Source organism: Spinacia oleracea, chromosome 4, assembly GCF_020520425.1.
Source record: "Spinacia oleracea cultivar Varoflay chromosome 4, BTI_SOV_V1, whole genome shotgun sequence".
Taxonomy (NCBI): Eukaryota; Viridiplantae; Streptophyta; class Magnoliopsida; order Caryophyllales; family Amaranthaceae; genus Spinacia; species Spinacia oleracea.
In genome coordinates this window covers 17,215,036-17,229,367 of record NC_079490.1, presented here as the reverse complement: position 1 = coordinate 17,229,367, position 14,332 = coordinate 17,215,036, and the positions used below count along the sequence as shown (strand labels likewise).

The following is a 14,332-nucleotide window of genomic DNA, read 5'->3' as shown; positions in this document are numbered from 1 at the left end:
TTTAATTTAAATAATATATTTTTAAAATTCATCTCTATTACTCCGTATAAAGAAGGTTGATTATAATAATTTGATCCCAAGTATAATAATGGTAACTAGAATTAATGAATATAAAAAACATATATTTATGTTTGATAGTCAACGATATTAGTATCAAATTTATGTTAACCTTTTTAATTAACACAATTCTATTGAAACTTTCATCTAATATCACGCCTAACGTAATTCTATCTAATATATTTGTATATTACATATAAATTAATTAATAGATAAATTATGGTCATATATTTAGCTGATTGTATTTCATGATAACAATGACTTATAAAATCTGGCCATGAAATATATTCCCCCCCCCCCCACTGTGGGTGATGTGATCAAGAATATATTTGATGTGGGTGACAAGGGAGGATGAATTTTAAATTGGGCCCGTCTCCCTCGCTTATCATTCATCTAATAGATACTCCCTCCGTATTTAAATAGGAGATACACTTGGCATGCATTATTATTGTTTATTTATAATATTATTATTATTACAAAAAAAATTAAGGGTTTAGACTTAAGCGTATACGGTTTGAAGTTTAATGGTTTATGGTATGAGAGTTATAGTAAACAATAATTTAAAGGTTACATTTTCAAATTTTTACAAGTGATAAAGTAGGCGATTCTAGTCCTATTTCTACTATTAATTTGTGGTCGAGAAAATGAGACTTGAGACATGTACAAATATAATACTCCCTAATAAATTATCACGATTTAGTAAAGTAAGTACTTAACTAGTATAGGTACCAAACGCTAGGATTACTTCAAGGAAAAAATATCGTCATAAATGAAATTTATGGTTGCTGTTTGATTATTTTTATTAAGTCGCTTTATTGTATGTATTGCCATTTATCTTCTTTTATGTAATGAAATGAGGACTTGTAATGTGATATACTTAGATAGCCCCCCAATTTCAGATCACAGATATTTGTACCAATATCTTTCATTGGTACTATTTGAAGATTTTCGGGACAGTCTTAGCGTACGATTACCTCCGCTTCGACTTTATGTGGATGAAATGAATGAGATTCTATGGTTATATAATGCCACAATATTATACAATACACACGGATTTTGTGCATTTATATATTGATATTCAGTTATTGTGTTATAGTGTCATAGCATAATAATAATAATAATAATAATAATAATAATAATAATGATAATAATAATAATAATAATCGGAAGAAAGTCCAATAAAAATAGTTGGGTAGTATAGGTGGGATTATTAAAAAATATGTCATAGATGGACTTAATAAATGAAAATCGGCCAAAAGTTGGAATAATATTAACAAATTTTCCTTTAAAAAAAAAAAAATAAGAAATCAAATGGAGTTACAACATGTCCATCATCGATTTTAATTACGAGAGTATCTATAAACTATATTTTGATGATAATTTTATACCATTGTACTTCATATTTCATATAAATTTATATTTATATTGTACACGTGCATAAAATTCTCGAGTATATAGATATTTTTGTTTCAATACTAATTTTATGTCAATATGCTCATAAGTGGAGTTATACACTTATATAAATTAGTATGTAGGTAGTGGAGAAAATAACAAAACGGATTATGATTATAGTGGTAGATATGATGAAGGAATGACGTGATAATTGATTTTTATACCTAACAAAGGCAATGGGAGAAAAATGAGAATGGAAATAACTATTTATCTTGTACTTTCTTTGTTTCTTTTTTAAATCGTAAAATAGATACCTGACACACAATTGAAAGAGGTTAAAAAATGATTTAATCATTTATAAGTTAAGCACGAATAAGAAGTAGTTGTGTGATTTAGGTTTAATTAAATTAAATTGTCCTTTAAGTGTTAAGTGATAATTTAGGTGTTAAGTGATCAGGTAATGAGGTAAATGAGACGAGTATTGAGTGAGTATGACTATCAAAGTGAAAGGTGGATGAATAATTTTATGCATGATACAAGTGCTTTTCAGAGATGCAAGTAATTTTGTATATGTACCCTTATTTGTTTTAATAAATAAGAAATCGAATGGAGTTATAACATGTCCATAATTGATTTTAATTACGAACTAGAGTATCTATAAACTATATTTTGATGATAATTTTTTACCATTGTAGTTCAAATTCATATAAATTTATATTTATATTATACACCGTGCATAAAATTCCGAGTACAAAGATATTGTTGTTTCAATACTAATTTTATGTCAATATGCTCAAAAGTAGGTTTATACACTTATATAAATTGGTATGTTGGAGCAGATAACAAAACGGGTTATGATTGTGGTATATATGATGATGGAATGATGTGATAATTGAATTTTATACCTAACAAAGACAATAGGAGAAAATTGAGAATGTGAATAACTATATCTTGTACTTTCTTTTTTTATTTTTTAAATTGTAAAATAGATACATGAGACACAATTGAAAGAGGTTAAAAAAGGATAAATTAATCATTTAAAAGTTAAACACGAATAAGAAGTAGTTGTGTGATTTAGGTTTAATTTAATTAAATTGTCCTTTAACCTTCTTTATATCACTCCTTAAGTTGTGTTTCACAAAATAATGTTGCAAATAAAAAAGAAGTACCTTAAAAGATATTGAAAAATAAATAGAGGAAATATCATATAGTGCATTCCTTTTCAAATTTCTTTTTGGTGAAAACATAAAATGCTAAAAAAAACATAACAGTTCTTGATATGACCTATTATTCATATAATTGTTTTTTAAAACCCCTATTTTGAAAAAAGTTTAATTGAAGAAGAATAAAAAAAAAGACCCTACATGAATACATTAAGTAGTACTCTGTACTCCGTATATATTATCAGTATTTTAGTATATTTCATTTGGGTTGGAAACATTGAAGATTCCAAACAGATAGTACAAACAATTAGAATCGGAGGGAGTATGTGTATGGGTAGAAGATTCGACTTCTCTTCATGACATAAGCCATATGAGGAGATGGGATAAAATAAGAGAAACATGGAGAAGAAAAACCTAGCTTATTCGAACCACATATCTAACTAAATTCATGTATACACCACTAAACCTACATACGTAACAAAATGCAATATTTTGAGAGTCCGTATTTAATTGGTAATTAATATTACAAAAATAATGATTAATATGTTAATGTAAAGATGTCCTCTCTTACTCATTAGATTATACTCCATATGTGGTTTAAATCTATATAAAACTATTATTATAATTAGTAAACCGTGCATCGCACGGGTGCTATACTAGTTACTATATACTAAAAGAGACACCAGGAATGACACGTGTCATTTCCTGGTGCGATTTTTTCCCGCCAAAATATTTTTTATTTTTTTACTTTAAAGTAAATAAATTACATTACTTTTTTTTTAGGAAACTAAGATAAAAATATATTTTAGTTACCATAGATGTGTACTGCGTAATATATTATTGGAGGAAAGCTAAATCAATACGAAGTATTATTTTTCCTTTATGATATAATTTTATTAATGTATTATTATAACTTTTTAATCTGATAAGAAATATAAACAATATTGTTAAATGAACTTCTAATGTTAGTCTACTATTAATAATATAATATATGGTAACTGGTAAGTAAGAATGTTAATTAAAATAATAATACATGGTAAGTAGACTAACATATAAGTTTATTTATCAAGATTTTACTCAATTCAAATATGTTGTATTTGACTAACTCGGTCATGCTCGGGTCTTTTCGAAAATTAGTCTTGAGTCATTCGGGTTTGGTTAACGTTGTTAGATCGTTCTACATACAAGTAAACGACTATAATTTTTAACTTTGTATAGTAATATGCAAATTTAGTTCTTTTGAATATTTTTTTATACAACTTTGAATTTATACTTTTTCATATCTCATTTTTACTTTCATGTTTTTCTAATATCACAAGTCTTTTAGTTACTATTAAAATAATAAATTGTTTTAGTAGTAGCCGTGCGTTGCACGGGCCCTAAACTAGTCATTTACTATTACTGACACAAAGTTTAAGGAAGGTGAGTTGATTAAACGAGATACAAGTGAGGGGGAATATGATTGACGACTGATTATGATATGATTAGTGATTAATTGGCCAGAATATGAGCTAAGCTAGCAATTAACAACTTAATTAAACACCTATATATTTAATTGACAACTTTTAACGAATTAGTTAGTAATTTACAAAAATCATTAAAGGCCTGGAGTGGTTTTCCTAAAAATCATCATCGGCTAGTGCTCAATGATCGATAGGTACTCTCTGTTTCTCTTTCTCGGATCTACATTTCTTTCAGTCGTTCAACCAGTGAATAAGACCAATCAATGCATGATTTGTCGCTCCCTTTTTCTTTTTTTTTCTTTTTTTTTTTTGACATAGGATAAAGATACAAGAAAAAGAATTAACTAATTAATTGTCGCTCCTCTTATTGTTATCGTTATTCGTATTATTATTATTAATCACATTTCACAATATAATCTCTTCCTCTTTGCTTGACCAATACTATACTGTGTAAAACAGGACGAAGCATTTAGTCACAGATTACCATTTAAATACAGCTATTTAAATCTCCAAAAGAAGACTTTTAGAAACGTACTTATTACACCAAATTGTTGATTAATGCACCAGATCAAGAGCCTCCCTTACAGTAATAGTGGATTACATCCTATATGTGACGACGAACTGCAACGGGTTGTATGGGAAATCTTCTAAACAGATCATCACAAACAAAGGTATAACAAGTTAGTTCCAGCAAATTTAATCTCTTAGGACTGGTTATCATACTGAGAATTCACATTACTCTTAATAAACCACAGGCTGATGATTATATATGGAAAGGCAGATAACAGTTTGTTAAAACAACCACAGGAACTGCAGCTCTTAGAACATCAGGAAATATAGGCTCAAAACTTACATTCAGAAGTCAGAACTGAAACCTCATTCTGATCAGAACATAACAGAGAAAGATCACAACTGGTAGAGGTCACAGAGAGGACCCACAAGGTCTTTCAAGCTGCTAGGTGCATCATTAAGAAATAGAGATATATCAAAATTGCAATTCTCCTAATTCAAACCTCAGTAATTCAAATACAAACAATGCAAAAGATAACAACTTCAATAGATAAAATAGCTTGTGCTAAAGTGCAGTGTCCCATCTTCCCTTTCTTACAATACAATCAATCAAATGTTCCCCCAACATCTCAGTCCAGTGTCCTAAAGTGCAGGTACCTCAAAATGAGATATGCCTAAACAACAGTAGCAATTGGCCAAAATACCAAGGGAATAAGCATCTGGACAGAGACCTGATAAATGAAGCTGCCTAGAGAGAGCAATAACAGTGGATAAAGGGCAAATACAAATGGCAAACATGTCTCGGAAAAATCAAATACAAATGGCAAACACATCTCGGAAAAATTAATTGATGTGTCTCAAGTGAAGATACTAATGTATAATTACCAGAACCCCAAGTTGAAGAAAATAACATACTTCCCACATACATGTATCTAGTTTCTACAATGGACGTGCTATGATTTAGGATATAGCTAAACTTGAGTTTTGGCTCCATGGTTTTGCCTATTTCAATCAATCAAAATTTAAGTATCAAATCAATGACTTACTGATTCGTAACCTACAGTCGGCATGTCTGTTTTCAGAACTTTTCGCACCTGATCATATGTAATTTCCTCCAAATTATCACTCAATCGGTTCTCAAAAAAATTTCTAACCAATTCCTTGTCTGAATCACCAACGGTTGGATCAGCGAGTAAGACCACCAATGACGAAGTATTGTGATTATCAACAGCGAACCCTCTACTTCTCATAATGCTAATGAGTTCTAAAGCCCTCTTAACATTCTTACCATAAAGAAATCCTCTAATAATTGTATTGAAGGTGCAATTATCAGGAGAACATCCATTATCCTCCATTTTCTTCAATAGTTCATCGGCATCGGTTAGCAACCCTTTTTTACAAAACCTTTTGATCATTCTGTTGTAGGAACGCACATTATGCCTCCCTTTACCAATGAGAACAGAGAAGATATCCACTGCTTCACCAAGCTGGCCAGCCTCAAAGAGGCCATCAATCAAGATATTGTACAAGATAATGTTAGGGTGCACCCCATTGTTCTTCATCTCCTTAAAAAGTTGCATTGCCTCGTCGATCCAAGCATTTTTACATAAACCATCAAGCAATGAATTATAAGTGACTATAACTGGCTTTAATCCATGTGATTTCATGTCCTTGAAAAGCTGGCGTGCAAACTCCAGTTGATTGTCCTTGCATAAGCCATCGATAAGAGTGGAATATGTGACCACATTAGGGGATAATCCTACAAGAGGCATCTTCTTGAGCAAGCCAAGTGCTCGGTCAATCTTTTTAGACTTGCAATACCCATTTATTAGGCTACTGTAAGTAACAACATTAGGTTCACAGCCATGTTTTATCATCAAATCCATTAACTTTTCTGCCTCATCCATCTCACCACGTAAACAATATCCATCTAATAAAGCGCTATAAGTGACTATATTAGGAAGCAGACCTCTCTTAGTAATGGATTCATAAATAGCACGTGCTTCACCAACCCTGCCCTCCTTACAATACCTGTCAATCAACATGTTGCAGGTCTTAATGGTAGGTTGTATATTGTTCCCCAACATCTCATTGTACATATCTCGAGCTTCTTTCCACTGTCCCAAAGTACACATACCTCGAATTAAGGTACTATAGGTGACAACATTTGGGGAAATTCTTTTGGATTTCATCTCCTTGAAAAGGTGGAGAGCCAGAGGTAACAACTGGTCTTTACAGAGGCTATCAATGATAGTGCTGTATATCACAACATTGGGCGTGCAATGTCTATGAGATTCCATATTCCTAAGGAGGTTAAGAGCACCATAATTATCGCCTAATCTACAGAGACCTCTGAACATGGAGCCATAAGTGACTAATGTGGGTTGGTAGCCAAGCTTGACAATTTTATCCAACAATCGAACGGCTTGGTTGAATTGGTCGGTGTGAATGAAGCCATTGATGAGTGTAGTGAAGGTGACAATGTTAGGTTGATAGCCAAGTTTAATAATGGAAGCCAAAATGGAAAACCCCAAATCAACATTGCCCAAACGGCAGTAGCAATTGGCCAAAATAGTAAGGGAATAATCATCTGGATGGAGACCTAACAATTGAAGCTGCCTGGAGAGAGAAATAACAGTGGATAAAGGGGGGTTGGGTTTCATTTTAGTCATGGCAGTAAACAAGATATAGAAATCAACAATTGAAGGAAGAGGGCGTATAGATTTCATATGATGGAAGAGGGAAAGGGGATAATCAATATTTGTAAACCCTAATTTGGATCGGTGTCTAACATATTTGAGGAACAATTGGGGGTCAAAGTCATCAAAATGATCCCTAAAAAAAAAAGAAAAAAAGTCATCAAAATGATGATGAGTTGATCGATAGGAGTAATTTCGGGAGTGAAGAAGAAATTACAAACTTTTAGAAAAGACGGTCTTACAGGAAAGACCGCCTTGTTGTCATCTTATTGCCACGTCATTATTGATATCAGCATAATATCAACTTTATTTTTATTTTATTTTCTGAAAATATATAATACCAATTTTCATTTCTCTCTCCTCACAACTCTCGGTTTCTCTCTCTCCTCAAAACTCTCTCTCCTCAAAACACCTGCCTCTTTCTCTCTCCTCAAAACTCAAAACTAATTCCATGGCCACCACCACCAAGAGGTGGTCCACGAAGGGGGTGCGATGGCGGTGAGCGGCTACGAGCTACTGGTATCGTGCAAGGAGGCGCGCGGTGGTGATGAAACGAGATCTACTGGTTTATTGTGGCTCGTGGTGGTGGTTGCGAACGTGAATGACGCGACGGCGACCAGCGAAGTCGATTGCGGCGTTTAGCATCGGGAGATCCTGGTGGCCGGCGGGATAGGGAAGCGAGAACCAGAGCGGCGAAGGAAAGAGAGGAAGGAGAATCCGGCGTCGCCGCCTTGCCGCCGTCGCCATCGAAGGTTGTCGGAAATCCAACTCCTTCGCGCAACCTATAAATTTCCGGCTTCTCTCTCGCTCTAACTAAATCTTCAAGGTATGTAATTCGTTTTTTATTGTTGTCGATTTTGATGGTTGAAGCTATGTTCCGTTGCCGATTTTGTTGTTGGACCTACTTTTGATTCGTAGGTTGACTTGTCGGAGATATATTCACCTCGATCTGTTGATGCTAGTTTGATCGATCTGGTGATGATTTCGATTAGGTTTTTCGGTATTCGATTAGGTTTTTATGTCAATTTGATTGAATTCGATTTGGTTTTCATGTCAATTAGATTGAATTTAATTAGGTTTTTATGTCAATTAGATTGAATTTAATTAGGTTTTGTTGTACAGGTCTGTGGTACTATGCATGCTTGGTGTCTGTGAAGAAACAGGGCTGTTGTTGGCTCTCCACAACGCTGCGACTGGTGGATTTCTGACAGGAGGAGGATTTGCCACTGGTGGTTGCTTCTGGTGGTTGCCGTGGAGGCTACAGCCGCCACTCTGGTGCTGGAAGTTGCGGTGCTCAGGCTTGTTGGTGCTCGGTGTTGCTCATGTTGTTGGTGTGGTAATCGGACCAATTGATGCAGAAAGGAAGCCTTGCGGTGGCTGCTAAGACTTGCGTTGTCGCGAATGAACAATTGATTACTGTTATTTAATTAGTTTTAGGTCTTTTGTTTCAGTTAAGAATATGGTTCTTTTAGTCAAGAATGTTGCTGGTTTAGTTAAGTATGTTGATGGTTTAGTTCATTTCATTTCAAGTGCTTCTTTTAGTTATAATTTATTTTGTTTTAGTTACGAATATTGTTGTTTTAGTTACAATAATTTCATTTTAGTTAAGAATTGTTTCATTTTAGTTAAGAATAATCTTGTTTAGTTAAGATTAAATTTATGAGTTTTAGTTAAGATTTTCTGAAATTTAGTTAATATTTTCTAATTTTAGTTACGAATTTTCGAGTTTAATTTAAAAATTCTGATTTTCTATGTTTTAGTTATGAATTTATAAGTTTTAGTTACGATTTTCTTGGTTTTAGTGAAAGTTTTTTGAGTTTTAGTTACGTATTTTTTAGTTTCAATTCAGGGCTTTAGTTTCGATTTTTTGAGTTTCACGAGTTTAAGTTACGATTTTCTTGGTTTTAGTTAAGATTTTTTGAGTTTTAGTTATGTATTTTTGAGTTTTGGATAACGAATTTCAGAGTTTTAGTTAAGATATAAAATTGTAAGCATTGAAACCAATTAGTTAAGCAATTGAATCAATTAGTTAAAAAATTAAACTATTAAGTTAAGCTTCAGAATCAATTAGTGTAATAAATTAGTTAAGCAATGTAACATATTAGTTAAACCATGCAACCAATTAGTGAAGCATTGAAATCAATTAGTGAAGCACTGGAAGCAATTAGTGATGCACTGGATTTAATTAAGTTAACCAGTGGAACTAATTAGTTAAGTTTGAGATTCAATTAGTTAAGCAACGAAACTAATTAGTTATACAATGAAACCAATTAGTTAAGCAATGAACCAATTAGTTAAGTACTGAAACCAATTAGTTAAGTACTGAAACCAATTAGTTAAGCAATGGTATCAATTAGTTAAGCATTGCAACTAATTAGTTAAGATTTTATGAGTTTTAGTTAATAAAATGTTTGTTTAATTTAATAACTATTTGACTCATAAGTTTAACTATTTTGTTATTCAATTAGTTATGATTTTATTACTTTTAGTTATGTTTTACACTAGTTTAGTTAGTACCAAAAAAAAATTGAAAATTTTAATTTCAAAAAAAAAAAATTCGAATCGGGAAAAAAAAGAAAAAGTTTAAGGCTGAAATTCAATTAGTTAAGCCTGAAATCCAATTAGTTAAGTTTGAACTCCAATTAGTTAAGTCTGAATTCCAATTAGTTAAGCCTGAAAAAAAATCTAAATTTTTTTTTTCCTAAAAAAAAAAATTTAAAAAAAAATTCAAAAAAAAAAAATTCAAAAAAAAAAATATATGCTGACGTCAGCATGACGTCATCACATGCGCCAACATGGCTGCCAACTGGGCTGCCAGCAAGACTGCCAACAAGGCGGTCTTTCCTGTGAGGCGGTCTTACACAAAAGTTTCTCATAAGAAATGGAAAATGAGATTGAAACAGCGAAGTCGGGAAAAGGAAGAAATTGAAAGTAGAAATGCAGGTAGAATGACGAAAATTAGGAGGGGAAGGAAGAAGATTACCAGAAATTGAAGCAGCAAGATTACGAAACTGGGAAAATCCAGCAGCTACTCTAGCTTTGTTGCTCATCCTTCCCATTTTTTCCCCTATGAGAAAGTGGGAAGTGAGAACGTTGATGTTGTGAATGTTTGGCGACGATAAATTAAACTAATTTCCGAAATCTAAGGGTAAGTTTATCCCTATTTTAAAGGGAGTCTCAAGGTGAGTTTCAATCCTAAATCTTGGGATAATGCGGTAAAATATTACACCAAGTCTTGAAGTGGGTTTGAAAATTCAAGACTCACTTAAGACTCTACTTTTTTCTTCTTCTAATCAAATTATGCAATATCATCAAAATTAATTTATCTTATTTCACCCAATTAAATTATTGATGGTTTATGTATTATTTTGTTTCATTTGCCTTTTGTTCTAAATCTTTTGAATTTCGAAATTAACATATTTTGTTTTATTTTTCATTTTTTTTCTCGAATTATAAATTACTTTGTTTGTGTATAAGAAACATAGTTTCAATATTATTTAGTAAATGTACCAAAAAAAATACATACATAAAATATTATTTTAAGAGTTTGTGTAAAAATAGGGTGAGTTTTGTGTGAGTCTGGATAATGAAAAAATTAGTGAAAAGCTGATGTGGCAGAATCTGAAAATTGGAGGTGAGTATGGGGATAAACTCAGCCTAAACTTTAATCAAAACCACTTAACCCTATGTTGAACCCGATTCGAACTGTCATCTCTAGAAATTTGAGTGTTTAGGACTTTGGATGATTTGTTTGGAAGGGATAATATTGATTAATGAGATAAATTCCATAAAGGGCACTTTGTTGTTTTGCATGTTATATTTCGAGAAATTTCCAAATAATCACCCACAAATTCTTATTCATAAAGGTTGTACAATAAATATTGTACACTGGAGTAAAAATTAACTCAAAATGTTAAAAGTTAAGCTTATATATGTAAAAGTTATCTATTTTTTAGTGATAAATTTTTTTCATTTCAGTAAAAACATATTTCTTCAAAACCACTAATAATGTATAAAATTAACCATTTAATTATTTCTACCAACTTTTTTTTACTAATATAAAAGTTAATCAAAACTAGGTTAAAGTTACAAAAAAATGGGTAAAAGTTATCTTGGTGTACAATAAATTGTACACCTTGTGCGCGCGAGACCTTTTGATAATCTCCTAGATTGGAAAAACCAACCAATCAAGTGGCAAAGGTGTATAAACAAGAAAATATGGGTAGAAGGGGAATTGCAAATGGAAATCAAATTTCACGGAGTTAACGCGGTTTTATCAAATTGTATATCTCTCTTATCTATTTTTCATCCATGGCTTCTACTTTTCTGAGTTTCTCTCACCTCTCTCGTTTATACCATCATTGGCTTCTAATTTTCTGGACCCTCTCTCGTCTATTTCATCCATGGCTCTCTCATCTCTCGTGTTTGTTTCTCTCTCACATCACTTACTTTTTTTCCTTCTCATTTACGAACTAACAACATATTGAGTATTGTCACAACTTTGTTTTATACAGTTTCTCTTTGTAATATACAATCTATCCCAACTAATATACAATCTATCCCAACTAGTATACGATTGCCCACAATTGTTGTTTCAGATCGCCGCAATATCCTAACAATTACTTGAATCGGCCAAAGTCTTCAACCATCTCACATTCCTACCTTTTGTTGGAGGAAGATGACTAACATCGTAAACAACCTACTGACTCTTTCCAAACTCTCACCATTGTTCTCCTTCTTTTGTACTTTGTAGCTAACAGCATCTTCACCGTCGTTTTCTTAACTTTTTCTATTTTGTCTTTTATTTTTAATTTAGTTTATTTTCTTGTGCTTCTATTTACAATATTGCCACTTGATATGCTTAACTTGCCCATCAAGGGGATTGACTGGGCAACCCTCTTATACTTCCTCCGTTTTCTTTTAGCGGCAATGTTTCTATTTTGGGTCATTTATTTTCATTTGCAACCATTTTATTTTTGAAAACTTTACCCATTTGACTTCACCAAATTACCCTTATTAATATTCAATAACCCACATTTTCCGCTAATTATATAAATGCGGGCATGAGTGTAAGTTACAACCTATGCACCTAGGTTGCACCAAAACAGATACGGACACGGACACAGACACAATACGTGTACGGGGATACGTCATCTTAAAAATGACGGACACGGGGACAGGGGAAAAAATAATATTAAAATAATATAATATATCAAAGAATATTAAAATCATCGGATTTTTCATGAAATGACCCCGAGGTTTGCGTTAATGCACCAAATACCCCTAATGTTTCCCGAATGCACCAAATGCCCCTGACATTTGGAAAAATACACCAAAGTACCATTTTTTATCCTTTTTTACCGACGACGTTAACTTTCCGTTAACTTTTTTTTACTCCCTTTTAATTTTCTTTTTCCCCTTTTCTTTCTCTGCTCTTTTCTCTCTCCCCTTTCCATCCAGTTAGCAATGGAGCAAAAGCAAGCAAGGAACCCAAAATAATCCGACCACCAAATTCAATAGCGCTGCCACCACCCAAAACGAACCCAAATTCAATTGCTCCGCCTCCACCACCACCAAACCTGCAGCCGCCGCAATCAGCCACCAATTTGACGAATCGCAATCAACTATTACTTGCCCAAAATCAAGCTCAAATCCAAGAATTCGAATCATTGGTTGCCCAAAAAATCCGGCCACCAAATTCAATAGCGTCGCCACCACCCAAAACGAACCCAAATTCAATTGCGCAGCCTCCACCACCACCAAACCCCAGCCACCGCAATCACCCACCAATTTGACGAATCGCAATTAGTTATTACTTGCCCAAAATCAAGCTCAAATCCAAGAATTCGAATAATTGGTTGTGTTATGTTACTCGAATAATTGTCGGAGATCACAATTAAAACACCCACCAAACGTACAGATGAGAGATAAAGTTTGGGTTTTAATGGTGAAGAAGAAGAAGCAATGTAGCAGAAGGGGGAAGAAGAAGAAATAGCGTAGCAGAAGGAAGAAAAAGAAGAAATTTTGGGTTTAATGGTGAAGAAGAAGAAGCAGTGTAGCAGAGGGAAGAAGAAGAAGAAACAACGTAGCAGAAGGAAGAATAAGAAATAAGTTTGGGTTTTAATTAGGGGGTTAATTAATTTTTTGGGGGTTAATTAATGTTTTTGGAGGTTTAGTTACTTTAATTAAGGGTTAATGTTAAGATTAATAAGTAAAATGGTGGATTAAGGGCAAAAGGGTAAATATACGCTAACGGAGACTTAACGTCCGTTAGCCTTGTGGGTATTTTGTGTTATTTTTTAAAACGTCAGGGGTATTTGGTGCATTTGGGAAACATTAGGGGTATTTGGTGCATTAACGCAAACCTCGGGGTCATTTCATGAAAAATCCGTAAAATCATTAATAAAATAATATGCAAAAAGTAATTAAATTTATCAACGACATTCAAATAAGAAAATAGAACTATACTACGTAAAATGACACGATAATCATCTCCTCTCACATCCCTCATTTTTTTAATTCCCTTGTAATAACTTTCACTCCTCCTAGAAAGTAGACGGAAATTGTTGTGAATGAACACCAAACCTTCATAAACATAAGATCAGATTCACGTGATGGATGGAGTAACCACAAAGGAGACCGTAATTAATGTCATGGTGGCTTGTAAATCTGGTCTATGTTTATGAAGGTTGTTGATTGCTCAGGAGACCTTCGAGGAAATTGTAAAAAAGAGATAGCAATCTGAAATATTAATTAATATTGAAATATGTGTTCAAGACGTGTCAATCGTGTATCCGGTCGTGTGTCTCGTGTCCTAATTTTCCAAAAATAACCGGACACGTGATTTCGCGTGTCGGACACATATTTCCGCGTGTCCAAGGCGTGTCGGTGTCCAATACGTGTCGGACACGGGACACGGCAGCCCAATGGTGTGTCCGTGCTTCCCAGCTATGCACATGCATTGTAAAAATTCGGGATGAGGAATAAAGAGAACAGACGAAGTAATTTTTCCATTGGAAAAACACAAAATGGAAACATATGTTTTGCA

The 14,332-nt window shown here is 33.1% G+C and overlaps 1 protein-coding gene across 1 annotated transcript; it reads right to left on the bottom strand.

Annotated features, from left to right (window-relative positions):
• Window positions 1–4,439: 4,439 nt before the first annotated feature.
• LOC110775432 (putative pentatricopeptide repeat-containing protein At1g12700, mitochondrial) lies at window positions 4,440–10,343 on the bottom strand. Its single transcript, XM_056841426.1, has 3 exons — window positions 10,051–10,343; window positions 5,632–7,495; window positions 4,440–4,719 (listed from the first exon to the last, which is right to left on the bottom strand). Exons 1-3 carry the CDS (start codon window positions 10,341–10,343, stop codon window positions 4,657–4,659), a joined length of 2,220 nt encoding a protein of 739 aa, XP_056697404.1. The 3' UTR covers window positions 4,440–4,656.
• Window positions 10,344–14,332: the final 3,989 nt, after the last annotated feature.